Genomic DNA, 18,290 nt, shown 5'->3' on the forward strand with positions numbered 1-18,290 from the left:
AAAACAACAGAATGGGAAAGACTAGAGATCTCTTCAAGAAAATGAGAAATACCAAGGGAACATTTCATGCAAAGATGGGCTTGGTAAAGGACAGAAATGGTATGGACCTAACAGAAGCAGAAGATATTAAGAAGAGGTGGCAAGAATACACAGAACTGTACAAAAAAGATCTTCATGACCAAGATAAGCACGATTGTGTGATCACTCACCTAGAGCCAAACATTCTGGAATGTGAAGTCAAGTGGGCCTTAGAAAGCATCACTACGAACAAAGCTAATGGAGGTGATGGAATTCCAGTTGAGCTATTTCAAATCCTGAAAGATGATGCTGTAAAAAGTGCTGCACTCAATATGCCAGCACATTTGGAAAAATCAGCAGTGGCCACAGGACTGGAAAAGGTCAGTTTTCATTCCAATCCCAAAGAATGCTCAAACTACCACACAATTGCACTTATCTCAAACGCTAGTAAAGCAATGCTCAAAATTCTCCAAGCCAGGCTTCAGCAATACATAAACTATGAACTTTCAGATGTTCAAGCTAGTTTTAGAAAAGGCAGAGGAACCAGAGATCAAATTGCCAACATCTGCTGGATCATGGAAAAAGCAAGAGAGTTCCAGAAAAACATCTATTTCTGTTTTATTGACTATGCCAAAGCCTTTGACTGTGTGGATCACAATCAACTGTGGAAAATTCTGAAAGAGATGGGAATACCAGAGCACCTGACCTGCCTCTTGAGAAATCTATATGCAGGTCAGGAAGCAACAGTTAGAACTGGACATGGATCAACAGACTGGTTCCAAATAGGAAAAGGAGTACGTCAAGGCTGTAGATTGTCACCCTGCTTATTTAACTTCTATGCAGAGTACATCATGAGAAACGCTGGGCTGGAAGAAACACAAGCTGGAATCAAGATTGCCGGGAGAAATGTCAATGACCTCAGATATGCAGATGACACCACCCTTATGGCAGAAAGTGAAGAGGAACTAAAAAGTCTCTTGATGAAAGTAAAAGAGGAGAGTGAAAAAGTTGGCTTAAAGCTCAACATTCAGAAAACGAAGATCATGCATCCAGTCCCATTACTTCATGGCAAATAGATGGGGAAACAGTGAAAACAGTGTCAGACTTTATTTTTTTTGGCTCCAAAATCACTGCAGATGGTGACTGCAGCCATGAAATTAAAAGACGCTTACTCCTTGGAAGGAAAGTTGTGACCAACCTAGATAGCATATTCAAAAGCAGAGACATTACTTTGCCGACTAAGGTCCGTCTAGTCAAGGCTATGGTTTTTCCTGTGGTCATGTATGGATGTGAGAGTTGGACTGTGAAGAAGGCTAAGCACCGAAGAATTGATGCTTTTGAAATGTGGTGTTGGAGAAGACTGTTGAGAGTCCCTTGGACTGCAAGGAGATCCAACCGGTCCATTCTGAAGGAGATCAGCCCTGGGATTTCTTTGGAAGGAATGATGCTGAAGCTGAAACTCCAGTACTTTGGCCACCTCATGCGAAGAGTTGACTCATTGGAAAAGACTCTGATGCTGGGAGGGACTGGGGGCAGGAGGAGAAGGGGACGACAGAGGATGAGGTGGATGGATGGCATCACGGACTCGATGGACGTGAGTCTGAGTGAACTCTGGAAGTTGGTGATGGACAGGGAGGCCTGGCGTGCTGCGATTCATGGGGTCGCAAAGAGTCGGACACGACTGAGTGACTGAACTGAAGAAACATTTTCCAAATATGTGGTCACTTACGTTGTATGATCCACCGATGGCCTGTGATTTTCCTCACCATGATGAATACTGGTTCCATTACCAAGTCCCCATCTGAATGTGTTTGAATCTTTAATTAATTTTTCTGAGATTGGCTGGTACCATTTACACAGGCTTCCTTTTTCAAAACTGCAAATGTCCATAGCTTGAAGAGAATGAGATGGAGACAAGATGAGTTAATCACAAAAATGTATCAATAAATGGCAATTTCCATCTGCATCAGCACTTTCTTACACTTGGGGATTTTTAAATTTTTTAATCAAACTTTTCAACATTACTGAAATAATTAGGCTAATGCTTTATGTAATCACTTGAAGAGTTTAAAAGAAATCTAGGTGTATTATATTCAAATATCTATAGTCACTGAAATGTGGAAATAAATGCATACACTGAAGAATCTGCTTTCATAAACAACTAAGGTATTAATTAGCTCCTAAAGCAGCACTTTAAGCATCACCAGTCTCTTCTGACACAACACTTACATTGCTTATATGACCTCCAAGTTCTGATAAGTCTGTTCTTTTGTCACAGTATTATTGGGAAAACTAAATTCCAAATTACTTAAATTCAAAGCAATAAGATTGTCAACAGCTGTCATACTGAATCTCTTTCCTTGAAAGTTTTCAATATTCTTATGACTGTATTCCAATATCAAGAACTAAAAAACCAGTGATTTTTAAAATACATTGGTTGTGTGTGAAAACAAAAGCTCTCACTTCCTTTACCCCTCCCTTTCTCTCTGCATGTGTTCATCTGTCTGTCTGTTTTCAATCCTCTACTTCTTAAAGATTCAATTCAATGAGGTTTCGTATATAAAATGGAAAGCCTGGCATGTTAAAAAAAAATAAAAACCAAAACTCCAGTTTTTTTCAATTTTTAATTGGAGGATAATTATGTTATAATATTGTAATGGTTTCTGCCATACATCAGCATGAATCAGACATGGGTATCTTTAGATGGCATAAACAATAATGGCATAGACTACCACTACCACCATTTAGAAACTTGGGTTCATAGTTTAACATAAAATTTGAGAAGGAAACACTCCATCAAAAAAAGTGATTTTAATCATGACATTCAGGTGTGTTATTAACCACTGATATTAATATTGATCATGTGATTATTCTGTGAAGAGGTTAAGTATTCAATAGAATCTTGTTATTCACATAATTTTAAAAAGACCTTAAAGAGTATAGGTTTTTAAAAAATTATAGAATAGAGTTTCAGGTAAGCTATCTGCTGTACAATATTGTACCTATAGTCAACAATGCCGTATTGTACACTTAAAAATGTATCAAGGGGTAAATCTTATATTGTGTTCTTATTACAACAAAAAAATTACAAAACGTAAGACTGTAGATGACAGGAAGATTTATCACAATAGTTCATCTTACAAAGAGATAGAGGAGGAAAGAGATACAATTTGCGTGTTTAATCAAAATTAAACATCCTCATAATTTTAAAATGATAATTTAATTGTGAGCATTCATTCAGGACATTTAAAAAACTTAAAGAAACTTAACAAAACATCCCATCCAATCATCAATGACGTTACTAAAATTTCTAAGCCGAACTAAGAAGAAAGTCAGTATTCATGAAAAATGCTCACTAGGTGTAATTACTCAGATTTTGTGTAAACTTTTACAAAGATAACTTATGTGTGATTAGAAGAGGATTCTATTGTCTTCCCATGAAGAAGACTGAATACCACAACAGCTTCCATTATCCTACATCTGTGATACACTGTGTATCTTCCTGACCAACTTGAATTAATTACTGTCTCATCTCATTCACAGAGTGGATCAGCTTTGATTTTATGAGTTTTTTTGGCCTTGTTTAGTTTACATGTCTATTTATATTTTTTAAGTTTTAGAATTCCTTGATGAGGCTGACACAGACAAATTAGAATGTCACTATACACTGTACTGTCTGTATGTTCTAAATCTTTAATATTATCAAGACACTTGAGCAATATTATGGTAAGTTCACATATAATCAATACTTAATAAAGAGCAAGGAAGGCAAAAAATTCACAAGTGTTTCTTTCTTCTGATCCTGTGCTTTGCCTATTTAGATGCAGATTAATTTTCCTCCTCTCAGTTTGTATCTCTGACTGAGACATTCACTTTTAAGTTAAATAATTTGCCTAGATCTATTTTTTAAAAGTCATGGATTGGTCGATGCCAAGAAATGGATACCATCTTTAAACAGTATATAGCTACTGAAGTGTCCACATGTACCAGGAATGATTTTATTAACTCTGTACATTGGACATGGTATTCGTTGTATATGTGTATTTTAACAATGGCAAAATTTGAACAGATTCATCTTATTTGAGGGTATTATGCTTCTTCTCTAAATATTTCCATTTAGTGATATTGAAGAATAAAGACAAAACAAAGATTAATTTAAAAAGGGCTGGTAAATGATAGCCCTGGAATCAAGTTCATGAAAACAAGTATTTTGAATCTAAAATATTAAAGACACTTACCTCAGAAAGTATGCTGATTCTTCCATCATTTTCTATACAAATACCTTTTATATTAAGAAACTGCTTTAAACCAGGTTGAAGACTTCTAACTAGGACATTACAATACTACTTGAGATTACACTAGTGTTTTCTTATCTATTTTATGGCTATATTTAATACAAAATTTAGGAATTCACATACCACAGGAGGATTCATCTGATTGGTCAGGGCAGTCATATCTAAAATCACATTTCTGGATATTTTCAACACACTGACCATCAGACCTGCAAACAAATTGACTGTCTGTACAGTTGTGTGGAGGCAGTGTTACCGGAACTGTAGTTTCTGGTGGAGTTGGAAGGTTCACAGGTAAATGACCTTGAAATAATAGAGAAGTATCATTTTGCAGTTTTTCCATTTCTTTAAAGATTGCACACGATAAACTTTACTAAGTATGCTTCACATTCAACATTATAAGGAATATCTGATATCATTTGCTAATCTGCTGCACTGCTTTATGTAAGCATATAAATTGGGGTTCATGGTCTTAGTAATGACAAATAACTCTGGATATCTCTGATTATAAAAATAGTGAAAGTGCAGATGGAAATTATTGAAAACTCTTCAGAGCTCACGGAATAAATGGGAACCAAAGAAATCCCAGATTCTGGTATTAGGAAGCAGAGTCAAGGTCAGATCAAACCCTCAAGTTCTCTATGTGAAGGAACTTTGTTCTTCCACTTTCACAATGAATCTAACATCTCATGTTTGTTTCAGATAGTCCCACATAGTTGGAATTCAAAGGCTGCAAGGCAGACCCAAACAAAAGTATTCACCCAGAAGTATTTAAATAATTAAGATAATAATTTCTGATGTAACAGAATTTAGAAGAAATTTATGCAAGCTAATCAATTTAGACAGTACGCTATTCAATAAGCATTTATTAATAACATCTCTGTATCACATACATGCTAGTTGCAGAGGATTGAAAGCCAAAGTTGCCACTGCCATAAAACACCGGGTTGGTCAAAAAGTTCATTCAGGTTTTACCATAAAATGGAATGGAAAAACCCAAACAAACTTTCTGGCCAACCCAGTATTTCTCTGTTCTTTCACCATTACCTCACTGTCTTGATTACTGAAGCTTTATAATAAATCTTGAAGTCGGTAGTGTCAGTCCTCCAGTTTTGTTCTCCTTCAATACTACATAGATATTCTGGGCCTTTTGCCTCTCGACATACACTTTAGATTCACAAAATAATCTACTGGGATTCTGTTTGATTGGGGTTGCATTAAGCCCATAGATCAACGTAGGAAGAACTAACATCCTGACTATAGTAAGAATTCCTCCAATATATATTTTTGTATCCTTATCTTAAACAAACATTTTCTGTATAAAATATATACTATTATGTCTCAGAAAATTTTACATAAATAATATTCATATTTTTTGAACTTGCATTTTTTACTCAAAACATACTTTTCAGATTTCTCTCTATTGCTACATACAGAATTCATTCATTCATTTTAAACTGCTTTAGGGTATTCAATTAAATGAATACCCAGATTCAATATTTATTGTATGAATAGTCTGCAGCTGGTATACCTCTTCTCAAGTAGGACAGTAAGAATATAAAGTCCTACAATGGATGTGTTTGTACGTTTCTCTCTGTAAACACATGCCAGAGTATTTCCAAGACAAGTCATCTTAAAATGAAATTTCAAAGTTATAGAATATGTAATTAGTCAACTTTAGCTGTTTTCAAAGGTGGTTTACCATTTCCACCCAGAAATGTGTGCATTTCTCATATTCTAGCCAACGCGTGATATCATGAATTTCTTTTTTAATGTTTGCCACAGTAACAGTTCTGAAATAATTCCTTGATATTCTAACTTGTATTTCCCTAATTACTGAGACTTTTTAGGCCACTCAAGTATTTTACTATAGTTTTTGACTTTTCACATCGTCTGCTCTTTCTCTCTATTGAATCCATTGTCTTTTCATTAATCTTATATTCTCTATACTAATCCTCATTTATCTATGTGAAAAATAAATTCTCTTAATCTATGATTTGTCTTTTCATTTTGTATGGTTGCCCTTCAGAATAAAAAATTATAACTTTAATATATCAATCATTTCCTTTATGGTTTGTGCTTTAAATTTTCACTGAAAAATAATCTTCCCTGTTCTAATATCATAAATATATCTTTGATAATTTTCATGAAGTTTTGATAGCTTTACTTTTCATATTTAGATCTTTACTCCATCTGGCCTCTGTTGTTCTGTCAGTGATAAGAATCTAAATTCAATTTTTTCCACACAAATGACCACTTTTTGACCCTTAATCTATTGTGCAACTCAAACTTTTCTCGCTCATCATTTTATATTTCATCATGAAATATATTGGGCTTTCCTGGTGGCTCAGACAGTAAAGAATCCGCCTGCAATCCAGGACCTGGCTTCAATCCCTGAGTCGGGAAGATCCCCTGGAAAAGGAAGTATCAACCCACTCCAGTATTCCTGCCTGGAGAATTCTGCGGACAGAGGAGCCTGGCGGGCTACAGGCCATGAGGTTGCAAAGAGTTGGACACGACTGAGCAACCAACACTTTCACTTTTTTCCCCCCATGAAATGTAATTATACATATAGAAAAATGAGCATAAAATATAGGCTTTTTTTTTAAAGGTTAATCAAAGTCATATGCTTACCTTCTAGTTTATGAAAAAAAAATTCACAAACAGATTTGAACCCTCCAGTGTTTCTCTGTTGATTCCAGACCCTCAATGCAATCTTTCCTGGTTCACAAAACACTGAAATTTGTGTTATTTCTTTACTTTCATTTGTGTTCATATTTTCTTCATTTGCATATAAACCAAATAAACTCTTACAGTGTTAACTTAGTAGCTCATTATGTGACTAAATAACTTAACACTGTGAAATTCTTAGAATAGTGACCATATACATGGAACACCATGTAGGTCCAATTTAAATAAAACACTGTTGAGAATCAAACTTTAGATGAATAGACTCATTCTTTTTATAATATGCAACTTAATTTTTTCTTAACATTATATATTCACCCACCCAAGCTCATGTATGTTCTGGCAGTTTAGGGGTTGACTGTTACATAATAGTTCACTATATGACTAGGTAACATATGTTTCCATATGTTTTGTAGCCATCATACCATCAGTGGTTCTTGAGTTGATCCTGTTTGAGGATTTGTTTGTTTGTACATTTCTCCTGATATACCTAGGTATGGAGTTGCTTGGTCACAGAGCATGCACATTTAATTATAATAGATAAGGCCAAACTGGGGCTTTCCTGGTGGCTCAATCTGCCTGCAATGCAGGAGACATGACTGAGTGACTAACACACACAATGTCAAACTGGTTTCAAAAATAATTGCATCAATGTCTATACTCCCCAAGAATGTATAAACATTCTGGTCATATCACACATTCGTCATCCACTAGGATAGCTAAGAATTACCTGTATGTTTGTCATTTACTTTGCTGTCTATTCCCTTTTGCATCTCAGCCTTGGTTTGGCTCATTCTGTCTTATAATGTTGACATTTACATCATTCATTTGGTAAGAGTCTGGTGCAGTAAATTCATTTTTTCATTTGTTTGTGGATGTCATACTGAGTGTCTTTTGTCACCCTCATTCTTGAAAGAATTTTGCTTTGCTCTAGACCAACAGTCACTTTTTCTCAGAACTTTGCAAATAATATCCAACTGTCTTCCTAATTCCATTCTTCTGAAATTGTATTTTAATCTCTGGCTATTTTTAACATAATCTTCCTTTTTATTGTTTTCCTAATTCATTTCCATGAGCATCTGGACTTATTCTAATATTTTTGCATGAGGTTGACTAGGCTTTTTAAATCTTGAAATTCTTTGTCCTTTACTCATTACTCTCTATTCGACTAAAATGAATTAATCTTAAGTGTAGTATCTTTGTATTTGAGAGCACCATAAGAACAATTGGAGGAAAGTGCTTTCTCCAGCTAAAATTTAAGTATTTTAACAGTCGTCTCCATTTGGAGTATTTAGCATTTCCCTCAAATAAAAGATGACAAAATTTTAAAGTTTTAAATTTAAAATAAGTCAGTTATGTGTCCAGTTTTATTTTCTAGAGACATAATAAAAAATATTAAGTTGCATAGACTACAGGCTTTGGACAAAACTTTTCCCTGGGTATATGCTAAATCACTTTACAAAACTACACTAGAACACTGAAACAAGGATATTTCAGATTATAATCACTGAGTCTCAAATTTCTTCACTTATGCCTTGAAGAAATATTTCCAGCATTTCTAAAATTTTTTCAGAATCTATATTTCCTTTCAAAATACAGATTTTTCCCAAAGCATAATGCTTTCATGAAATTTATTATACTGAGATAAATGTAATGGGCACACCAAACAGCTTAGTATTAGAAGGGAAAAAGTTGCCTGTGATATCTTAAAAGCATACACAATACAACACACACATTTTGCCACTGAAACAAACACCACACTTTGTAGAAGGAAGGGAGACTTGATCAAGCACAAATAAAGCTGGTAAGATGTGTAGGCAAAGGAGGAGAGATGTCAAAAATTCCATAACTCGGGTGGTTTGGCAGCAATAGCAAAAGCTGCTCGGTGGGAACATGGTAAAAACTGTTGCTAAGCATTCTCTAAAGAGTTAATATCATTTCTCAATCTTAAGGCATCATCAGATGCAAGAAATGCCCCTGACTTAGTAACAACTTTCCTTGGAAAAATAAAATATGAATACCTTGGATAGTGCTGCTCATTCTCGTTCCTTATGCATGTTCAGTCATGTCCGACTCTTTGCGACCCCGTGGACTGTATCCCACAGACTCCTCCTGGAATTTTCCAGGCAAGAATACTGGAGTGGGTTGCCATTTCCAACTCCAGGGAAACTTCCCGACTCAGAGATTGAACCTACATCTCTTGCGTCTCCTGCATCGGCAGGCAAATTCTTTACAACTGTGCCCCCTGGGAAGTCCAATACTCACTCTAATAATTAATAATTCTAGTAACTAATCAATGTAATATGCATGCTGAATTCTGAAACTTTAAACAGGTAAAAAGTACCTACTCCTGAGCATATATCCGGAGAAAAACACGATCTGAAAGGATACATGCACCCCAATGTTCATTGCAGAACTATTTATGATTTACAGACATTTACAGAGAAATGGATAAAGAAAATATGGTGCATGTATATAATGGAATATTACACAGAATTAGAAAGCATGAAATAATGCTATTTGCAGCAAAATAGATGGACTTAGAGATTGTCATATTGAGTGAAGTCAGAGAGGGAGAAATGTCACACGACATTGCTCCTATGTGGAATACGAAAAGAAATTATGCAAAGAACTTACTTACAAAACAGAGACTCACAGACTTAGGAAATGAACTTTTGGTGGCAGGGGTGGGGGAAAGGATGGGGATAAGGGATAGTTAGGGAATTTGGGATGGATATGTACACATAGCTATATTTAAAATGGATAACCAACAAAAACCTACTGTATAGCACATGGAACTCTGCTCAATGTTATGTGGCAGCCTAATGGGAGGGGAGTTTGGGGAAGAATGGATACATGTATATGGATGGCTGAATGCCTTTGCTGTTCACCTGAAACTATCAAAACATTGTTAATTTGCTATATTCCAATACAAAATTAAAAGTGCAAATAAAAAGACAAACAGAAAAGTATATAGGTAATTTTTCTTTCAGTTGGCAAAGAGTATGTTGTGATGCCATGTCATCACAGATCTATTCTTCCAAATAACTCAGGCATCTCACCAATAATCTTGGACACAAGAAAGAAAACTCCTGTTGCATGTGTTCTGCTGAAAGAAATGTACTTCTTGCTTTTCTGATTGAAGATGGAAGGCATAATGCAAAACAGATACATCCTCTGGGATAATATTTTTAAATCTGAATGTCTGGTAACAATTCTTCCAAAATAATCTACTCTGAAGGTCTAACTCAAGGTGAAGGGAAAGCTATTTAACTTTGCCATCATTCCGCATCATTATCTACCCTGGGAATAGACAACATCATCACACACTAATGCAAAGAATCATACGATTCAATTGCATGGTTAAGATTGTCTACTTTCCCTAGAAATGTAATTAATCTTGCCTAAACAGCTGTTTCTCTATTTTCCTCCTGAATTAAATTTAAAACGAGAATCTCTGTCATCAAAGTACTGAAACAAAGGCACTACAATCCATAATTGAGAATGGATTTGAAAATTATTAGAAACAACTAGAAGTTAGAAAATGAGAGAGGAATGACCTAAAAGAACAAGTAATAATTGTCTAGGATTAAGTGGAAAGAAACTAAGCTTATGGCATAAAAATTATTGAGGAAAAGTAATAAAGGTTTGCAGTTAAGAAGTTCAATCATTCGAGTCAAGGACATGGCAGAGGTAATGGAAAAAATAGAACAGATGTGAGAAATGTTTTGGAGTTGAGAGTTAATAGGATCCGCAAGTGGGCAAGTTTAAGGAGAAAGCCAAAGATGACTATGGTATTTCAATCCTTCGTTGTAGAGAAAACTGAGTTCATCCAAAAGGAATAAGGGAGATATGGTGGAAAGAGTTTGATTTTGAGGAAATGGGTATAAATGAAATAATCTACTTCACCTTAGCCATTTTTGGTATAAAATAAAATTACAGGTTACAAAACTGTATTTTGGACATAAGGTCAATAGTTTGTGCTTTTTTGTTTTTGGTTTTTTTTTAGTTTTTATTTGTTTTGTTTTGTTAATCAAGAGGGAGAACATATCATAGATAATGTTTATACTGAAAGCAAATCAGTGTAAGTGGATTCTACATACACTGATCCCATCTCAGCTAATGTGATGTCATGACAAAACACTGACTGATAATCACCAAAAGCAATATTTTTATTAAAAGCCTAGTTTTATTTTCATTTTCATCTTATAGTATGATTACATCAACTTCCTTTATGAGACATATGGCTTCATCAGATTCTGCAGTTTCAACCCAAAGTTTCTTTTGTTATGAAGCCAACATGAAAACCACACAGTTCAGACAGTCTTTAAAATTCCATATTTTTCTTTCAAAATGTAAACCAGAAAATTGGGACTAATGGTGTGTAACTGATGTTTCACATCTCTGCCCTTGTTTCTGGCAGCTCTTTCCTCTCCACCTTGGAAACATCAGCTACAGAACACATGCAGCAGTATAACTGAAGCAGCAACAGTATCCACGATGTCTTGGTTCTCTTTATGAATTCTTTATTCCCTTCCACCACTGGGGTTACAGCCATTCTCCCTAAGTTAAGAGTGGGAGGTGATTTGGCTACTGAAATCAGACACCTTAGGTGAAAATCTCATTACAGCTTTCAGCTGTGTATTCTCATCCCAGTCATCTATGCTCTTTAAGTTTCATCTTTCATATCCCTAAAATGGAAATCACTTTTTCTTCCTTGGGAGGTTAATGCATTTGATGAGCAATATAATGATAGTCGTAAGCATTCTAATCCAAAGAAGAAGACTGCATTCTGCCATTTGACAGCTAACTCAGCCTTAGACTGGCTATCTCCTTCTCAATTTGCTCCACAAAATTGGGATAACAAACGCATCCAATCTATTCATCATTCAAGGTCTCTTCAACCTGTGATGGACCTAGCACTATTTCAGATTTTTAAAAGGTTACAGAATTATATGAGATGATATGGAGAGTGATAGACAATATTTAAGTGAGTTTTTTTAATATTTATTTTCTTATTTATTTATGGCACTGTTGGGTCTTAGTTGCGGCACATAGGATCTTCACCAAGGCCCATGGACTTCTCTCTAATTGTGGCACGAGGTCTCTAGAGCACACAGACTCAGAATTGTTGTGGTACATGGCCTTAGTTGTATTGTAGCATGTGGGATCCCAGTTCCCCTACCAGGGATAAAACCTGCATGCCCTGCACTGGAAGGCAGATACCCAACCACTGGACCACCATGGAATACGACCATTTATCAGCTCCCTTTCTTTTAAGGACTTTCTGTATTTTCTGTCCTTGCCAAGCTCCCTGACTGTAGCAAATACTGCCGTGCCCCATTGTTAGGCTTGATCACTTAACTCACTCTGACCAGTGGAAGCTAGTATACAAGGCCCTAATAGAAGCTTTAAGTGTGCTTTCTTTCTCTAACCCTCTGACTTAAAAACAGAATGTGTCAGACAAGGATTTGGTCCATCAGCCTGGGTCCCAGATAGACAGGACACACAGAATATATATATCACACAGATATATAGTTTGGAACTACATGGAATTATGGGGCTTCCCTGGTAGCTCGGTGATAAAGAATCTGCCCGCCAATGCAGGAAGATGCAGGTTTGATCCTTAGGTCAGGAAAATCCCCTGGAGTAGGAAATGGCAACCCACTCCAGTATTCTTGCCCGGGAAATCCCAAGGACAGAGAAGCCTGGTGGGCTACAGTCCATGGGGTCACAAAAGAGTCAGACACAACTCAGTGCCTAAAACAATTAAAACAACATAGAATTATACAGAGATATGAACAAGAAGAGTGTATGTTTGCTGTTATTTTTCTATGCCAACTGACACACTTGAGAGCAAGAAATAAATGCTACTGATTAGAAGCCATTGAGGTTTGGCTTTCAACAGAGGCTGACATATAGTATCTTACATACAGAATTAATATTTTAGCAATAGTAATAATAAACTAAAATACATAAGCACTTAAAAAAATAGACATCTCTCCACCTATCCACCCATCTATCCAATAGATGCTTATTGAGTACTACTGTGCACCAGGTACTGTTTATACTACAAGATAAAATAAAATCCCTGCTCTCATGCAACATTATTATGGTAGAAAATCAAATTTGACTATAAGGTGATAGGTGTTGTAGAGAAAAACAGGAGATGGAAAATGTCAGGTAGAGATAAGAAGAGATGTGTTTATGTTTGGGAGAGAGACGGGGTATAGGTTGAGAGAAGGTTTTACTAGAGAAGAAATCTTCAGCAGAGATCAGAAAGGAGGAGGTGAAATGGATATCTGGAGGAAGCACATTCCAGGAGGAGGGGAAAGCAGGTATAAAAGTCCTGAGGCATAACGGGGTTGGAGTAATCAAGGGCCAGCTAAGAGGTCTTGTCATTGAGAGATGTCAATTAGAAGAACATTGGTCAGGACTTCCCTGGCGGTTCAGTGGTTAAGAAATCACCTGCCAATGCAGGTGACATAGGATTGATTCCTAGTCCTGGAGGATCCTACATGCTGTGGGGCAACTAAGTCCATGAGTCACAGCTAATAAAACCAAAGCACCCAGAGCCCATGCTCCACAACAAGAAGCCACTGCAGTGAGAAGCCTGCATTCCTCAACTTAAGAGTAGCCCCTATTCACCGCAACTAGAGAAAGTCCAGGTGCAGCAATGAAGAGCCAGCACAGACAAAAATTAAACAAATAAATTTTTAAAAATAAGGGGCTTTCAAAAAAAAGCACAGTGGTAGAAGGTAAAGACAGAGCCATATATGACAGTGCCAGTCATTTATTTCTTGGATGTTATTGTAAGAAGTTTGGCTTTTGTTCTGAATGAGATGGATGTCATAGCAAGGCTCAGGTTAGGGTGACATGAGCTTATGTAAGTTTGAAAAGGATCATTCTGGCTGCTATTATGAGAAGAGATTATATGGTTCAAGGGTAGAAGCAGAGATCATTTAAAAAGCAATCACAAAAATCTATACAGAGACACTTCACTGGTGATTTGGACCAAGAGGAGAGAAGCAAGGGAAATGAGAAGTGGAGTATGGATACACGTGTAGCTTAGTGGTTGATCAAATTTGTTAATGAAGTGTAAGCAACTAGAGATAAATTGTCATTCACCGAGACAAGAAGGCAGGCAAAAATGATAGGATTGAGGGGACAATGGGTCATCAAAAATTTACTTTTACACCTTGAGGGATAAAGGTAAACTTGTTGAATTCTGATTTCATATTTGCTGGCTTTCCAGAGAGGGGTTTGACTCTGCAGAGTTCCATGGAAACTACTACACAGAGGATGATAATTAACCCTGCTAGAATAATGAGCTGGAAAACTGGAGCTGGGACATGTAGCTACAGCAGAAAGCACTGGAATCCAGCCCTCTGATTATGTCTGGGGTGGGATAGGTACTCTGACGGACCACTGCACGTAAAGTTTTCAGCATATGAAAAGGCTCTCCTTGGATTACTGAAATTGATTTTTAAACTACCCAACCTCTGATCACTCTAAGGAGGAGACTGTGCTTCCTCTTCTCATGCAATTAAAGAGACTACAGTCTCAATCCCAATATCACCTTCCAAGAGCTTGATATCTACCCTATTAGATCACTATGCACTGCTGGAATGAGTCTCCCTTGGGGCATGTTTGTTTTAGGTTATTTCCCTAGTTATCTTTGAGATGCTCATTACATCTAAGTTTAGATACTGAATAGGTGCTTAGTATCCAAGTCTGGAGTGCCAGCATTCTTGGGCTTCCCTGGCAGCTCAGCTGGTAAATAATCCACCTGCAATGTGGGAGACCTGAGTTAGATCTCTGGGTTGGGAAGATCCACTGGAGAAGGGAAGAGCTACCCACTCCAGTATTCTGGCCTTGAGAATTCCATGGACTGTATAGAGTCTCTAAGAGTCAGACATGACTAAGTGACACTTTCTTTTTGGAGTTCAGGGGGAAATTTGAGGATGGAGTTTATAAATCTGGAATAAATATATTAGTTTTTTTTGATGGAAAGAAGTCTATAACTTGGAAAGGAAATGGCTGGCAGCAATCCTCAGGAATGTTTAAAGTGCAGCTTGAGAGTAAGACATCACTGAAGGTAACTAAATGGTTACTGAAGTTTCCAAAACAATGTAATTACAAAGCAATCAGTTCAGTTATTATAACTGCCCCCCACCCAATATTATAGAATTACTGTTTAACTTCAGGCACATTTTCCTAATACTTTGAATGTGATGGGATGTATACACAACTGATTCAAACCTCTTTACTATGTTTGCAAAGAGTTTGATGAATTACAAAGATTTGCAACCTTTTCCAGGCTGAATATATTAAGACAATAGAGAGAAGTGAGAATACTTTTGGAATATTTCTGGAAATGAAATACTGATTTCCTTGGAAGTTTTATTCAAGTAAACAGGCTTGAAAGCAGTCATACATTGAAATATCCTTCCTTACCAGGGTAGAGAGTGCAGTCCATAAATGACAAGTCATCAATTGCAATGTCTCCAGTAAAGCCATCTCCCACTGAAGCCTCCACCAAAATCTAAGAACAATATAAGAAATTTGTTGATATTGTGAAGGAAATTCATTTATGGATACACATGGTTAAAAAGGAATTCAGAATTTACCTAAAGACAATCTCCTCTTCTGAACCATTAAAATCATACTTTGTAAAACTCTCCATAAGCAGGCATCTTGTCTCTCTACCAAATACTTCCAGTCATAGGAAGCTCCACACCTTACTGGGCCCATTATATCCATGAAGCCCACTTTCACCCTGTTCCTGGTGAAAGTTTTGATTTTTTGAGATTTCAGTGTATCAGACTGATGTCTACTTCTTTATAACTTTCCATCATTAATTCTAGACTTGTCTTGCTTTCCTCCGAGCCTTTAAGGCAAATTACTGAACCTCTGCCCAGCGTTGCCCTAGTAGCTCATCTGTTTCCAAGGTTAAATCTCTTCATCCTTCAAGAAACCCAATTTGTTGCCAGAGGTACTTGCTAGACTGCACATTGTGAAGAGCTTTAAAATTTTTCTCACATCGACCTTATTCTGTAACACTTTATGAAACTGGCTAATCGTTATTAGATCTCCTTCAGAACCACATTAATCACAGTGAACTCAGATGACATCGGTGCTGTTATACGAGCTGCAATTCCACTGCAACTCCAGTAAAATATGAAATACTGACAAACCACGATAGTATATGGCAGATTGTAATTAGGGCTCAGATTTACTATAGCAAAATTAATCATGATGAATTATTTTAATACTCATGCAAATATGTTGCACACTTACTAGGAATTCTGCTATATAATGAAGAACAGTAAGCAAACTCAAAAAAACACATTCCATTTTTCCACTAGTATAGGAATATATGTTTCTGTTTCATTTTTCCTCACAAATGCTATATATGGAAATTGAAATTTTATTTTATTCTTCAAATTCTATCCTCCACTAAAAGTTGTTTCATACATTATTCATGCCCCAAAGAAGATAATTAAAAGGTCAAATTACTGACCTTAAGCCTCTTGACATCTTCTACCAGCTTTCTAGATTTTCTCCAGAATTACTAGAATTTTCTCCCTGATATGTCACTAAGGAAATTAATCAATTTGGAAAAGGTTTATGCATTCAACTAATGGGCAAATATAGTCCACCTAACACTGCCTGAATAACAGGAAGTCTCCTGCTGTTTCAAAATGGATCACTGCAAATATAAAATGCACCCTTCTTTTCACCATCAGCACGATTGAAAAAAAAAACATTACAGGGGGAGAAAACAGGAACACAAATGTATTTTAATAAACAAAAAGCCAGCAGTCAGAATTTGACAGAAAACACTGTAATAAAATATCTCTTATTTTATAGAAAATAAAGACAGCAGTTGGGTGAACAATAAGAAAAAGGTGTAAGGACTGATTAATAACTATACATTAATTAATTACTAATACATTCCTTGGATCAATATTACTGCAACACAACAGAGGACATGGTAACAAGAGGCTCAGAAGATCTAAGAAAAAGGAAAAATTAGGATAAATAAAATTAAGCATTACTAACTTGGCTACACTGATCATGCTTATCTTGCTTCATTCATGAGAAGGAATAGAAAATTGATATAATAGAATCTCAAGCCTATGATAAGCACAACTGTACACATAAATATCTATAAGCTAACTGTATGGGCATATAACCACACAGAGCTCCATTTGAGTGGGTGGGTGGGCTCAAGTGTCCCAAAGCATTCCTTTTGCTGTCTTTATATAGTCACAAATTCAAGAATTGGCCATTTGAGAAAGTTACAAATTCTTTCATTTACAGCCCACACCGGGTAAGCAGCATTTGTGAGTGGATGCTGTCTATACAAGGAATATTTGCATTGGGGTTACTTCGTATTATACAATAAGCATTTTGATATTGTTTCTACTAGCACTGTCAATGGGAAGACAGAAATAATCCATGGCAGAGGACAGTTGGGTCTTGTGCTAAGACAAAAATTAACCATAATTTTTACCGAAATATCTTCCATTTCCTAACCTCTAAATGGTAGCATTCTTGAGAAAGAATGAATAATTTCAAGCTGAGATACTAAAAAAGTCAATTTGCATGTATAACTGCAGTCTCAGCCTCTTTTGAATATTTAATTAAGGCAGACATTAAAAAAGCCTGCTTGATAATCATATCTTGAGAAAAAGTTATGAATGTTAAAGTTCAATTCTACTTCTGTCCTGTATTTATTTCAGTCTTGCAAAAAGCTTTGCAAGTTATCCTAAGAAACTAGTCACAAGAAAGAGCAAACCCAAGTGTCTCTATTCTGGAAAATTCACTTTCTCTGTTGGTGTTTTTCCCAGAATAAATGAAAGGATATTAAAACACTAATGTTATTGTATGCAAGGCAGTATTGCCACTCTGGACATTAGGGAAGCCAAATTTTCCTCCTAAGTTTCATTAGCACCTTACTGAATGACTTAAAAGGCAACTGAAAATTCCAGTTCGGTCTGAATGACCTGCATTATCTGCAGAGGCTAATTCTACTTACATGAGAACTATTACTGGCTTGAAATTTTTATAAAGTAATCCAGCCCTTTTAAGTTGTTCTTTTCATGGGCTATTGCATGCTCCAAATAAAGATGGAGTGGCCTTGTCAGCTACATAGGAAATTTTAGCTCTAACATATCCAAAAACTCTTATATTAATAAGCCTCTAAAGACTTGTCTGAATAGATTCTTTTCCATATTGAGGAACCGAGTTATTCACCAAAGTGTTTACATGATATAGAAACTAATC

General features: G+C 36.1%; 1 protein-coding gene across 1 annotated transcript in view; it reads right to left on the minus strand.

Annotated features, from left to right (window-relative positions):
• The window catches only part of MALRD1 (MAM and LDL receptor class A domain containing 1), a 585,291-nt gene that overhangs the window by 417,479 nt on the left and 149,522 nt on the right, over positions 1-18,290 (minus strand). The window contains exons 19-21 of the mRNA XM_040248365.1: positions 15,456-15,543; positions 4,437-4,613; positions 1,748-1,910 (exon numbers count right to left, since the gene is read on the minus strand). Coding sequence (XP_040104299.1) covers positions 1,748-1,910; positions 4,437-4,613; positions 15,456-15,543 — 428 coding nt within the window. The remainder of the gene's footprint in view (positions 1-1,747; positions 1,911-4,436; positions 4,614-15,455; positions 15,544-18,290) is intronic.

The sequence above is a fragment of the Oryx dammah genome, unplaced genomic scaffold, assembly GCF_014754425.2.
Source record: "Oryx dammah isolate SB20612 unplaced genomic scaffold, SCBI_Odam_1.1 HiC_scaffold_10, whole genome shotgun sequence".
NCBI classification, from domain to species: Eukaryota; Metazoa; Chordata; class Mammalia; order Artiodactyla; family Bovidae; genus Oryx; species Oryx dammah.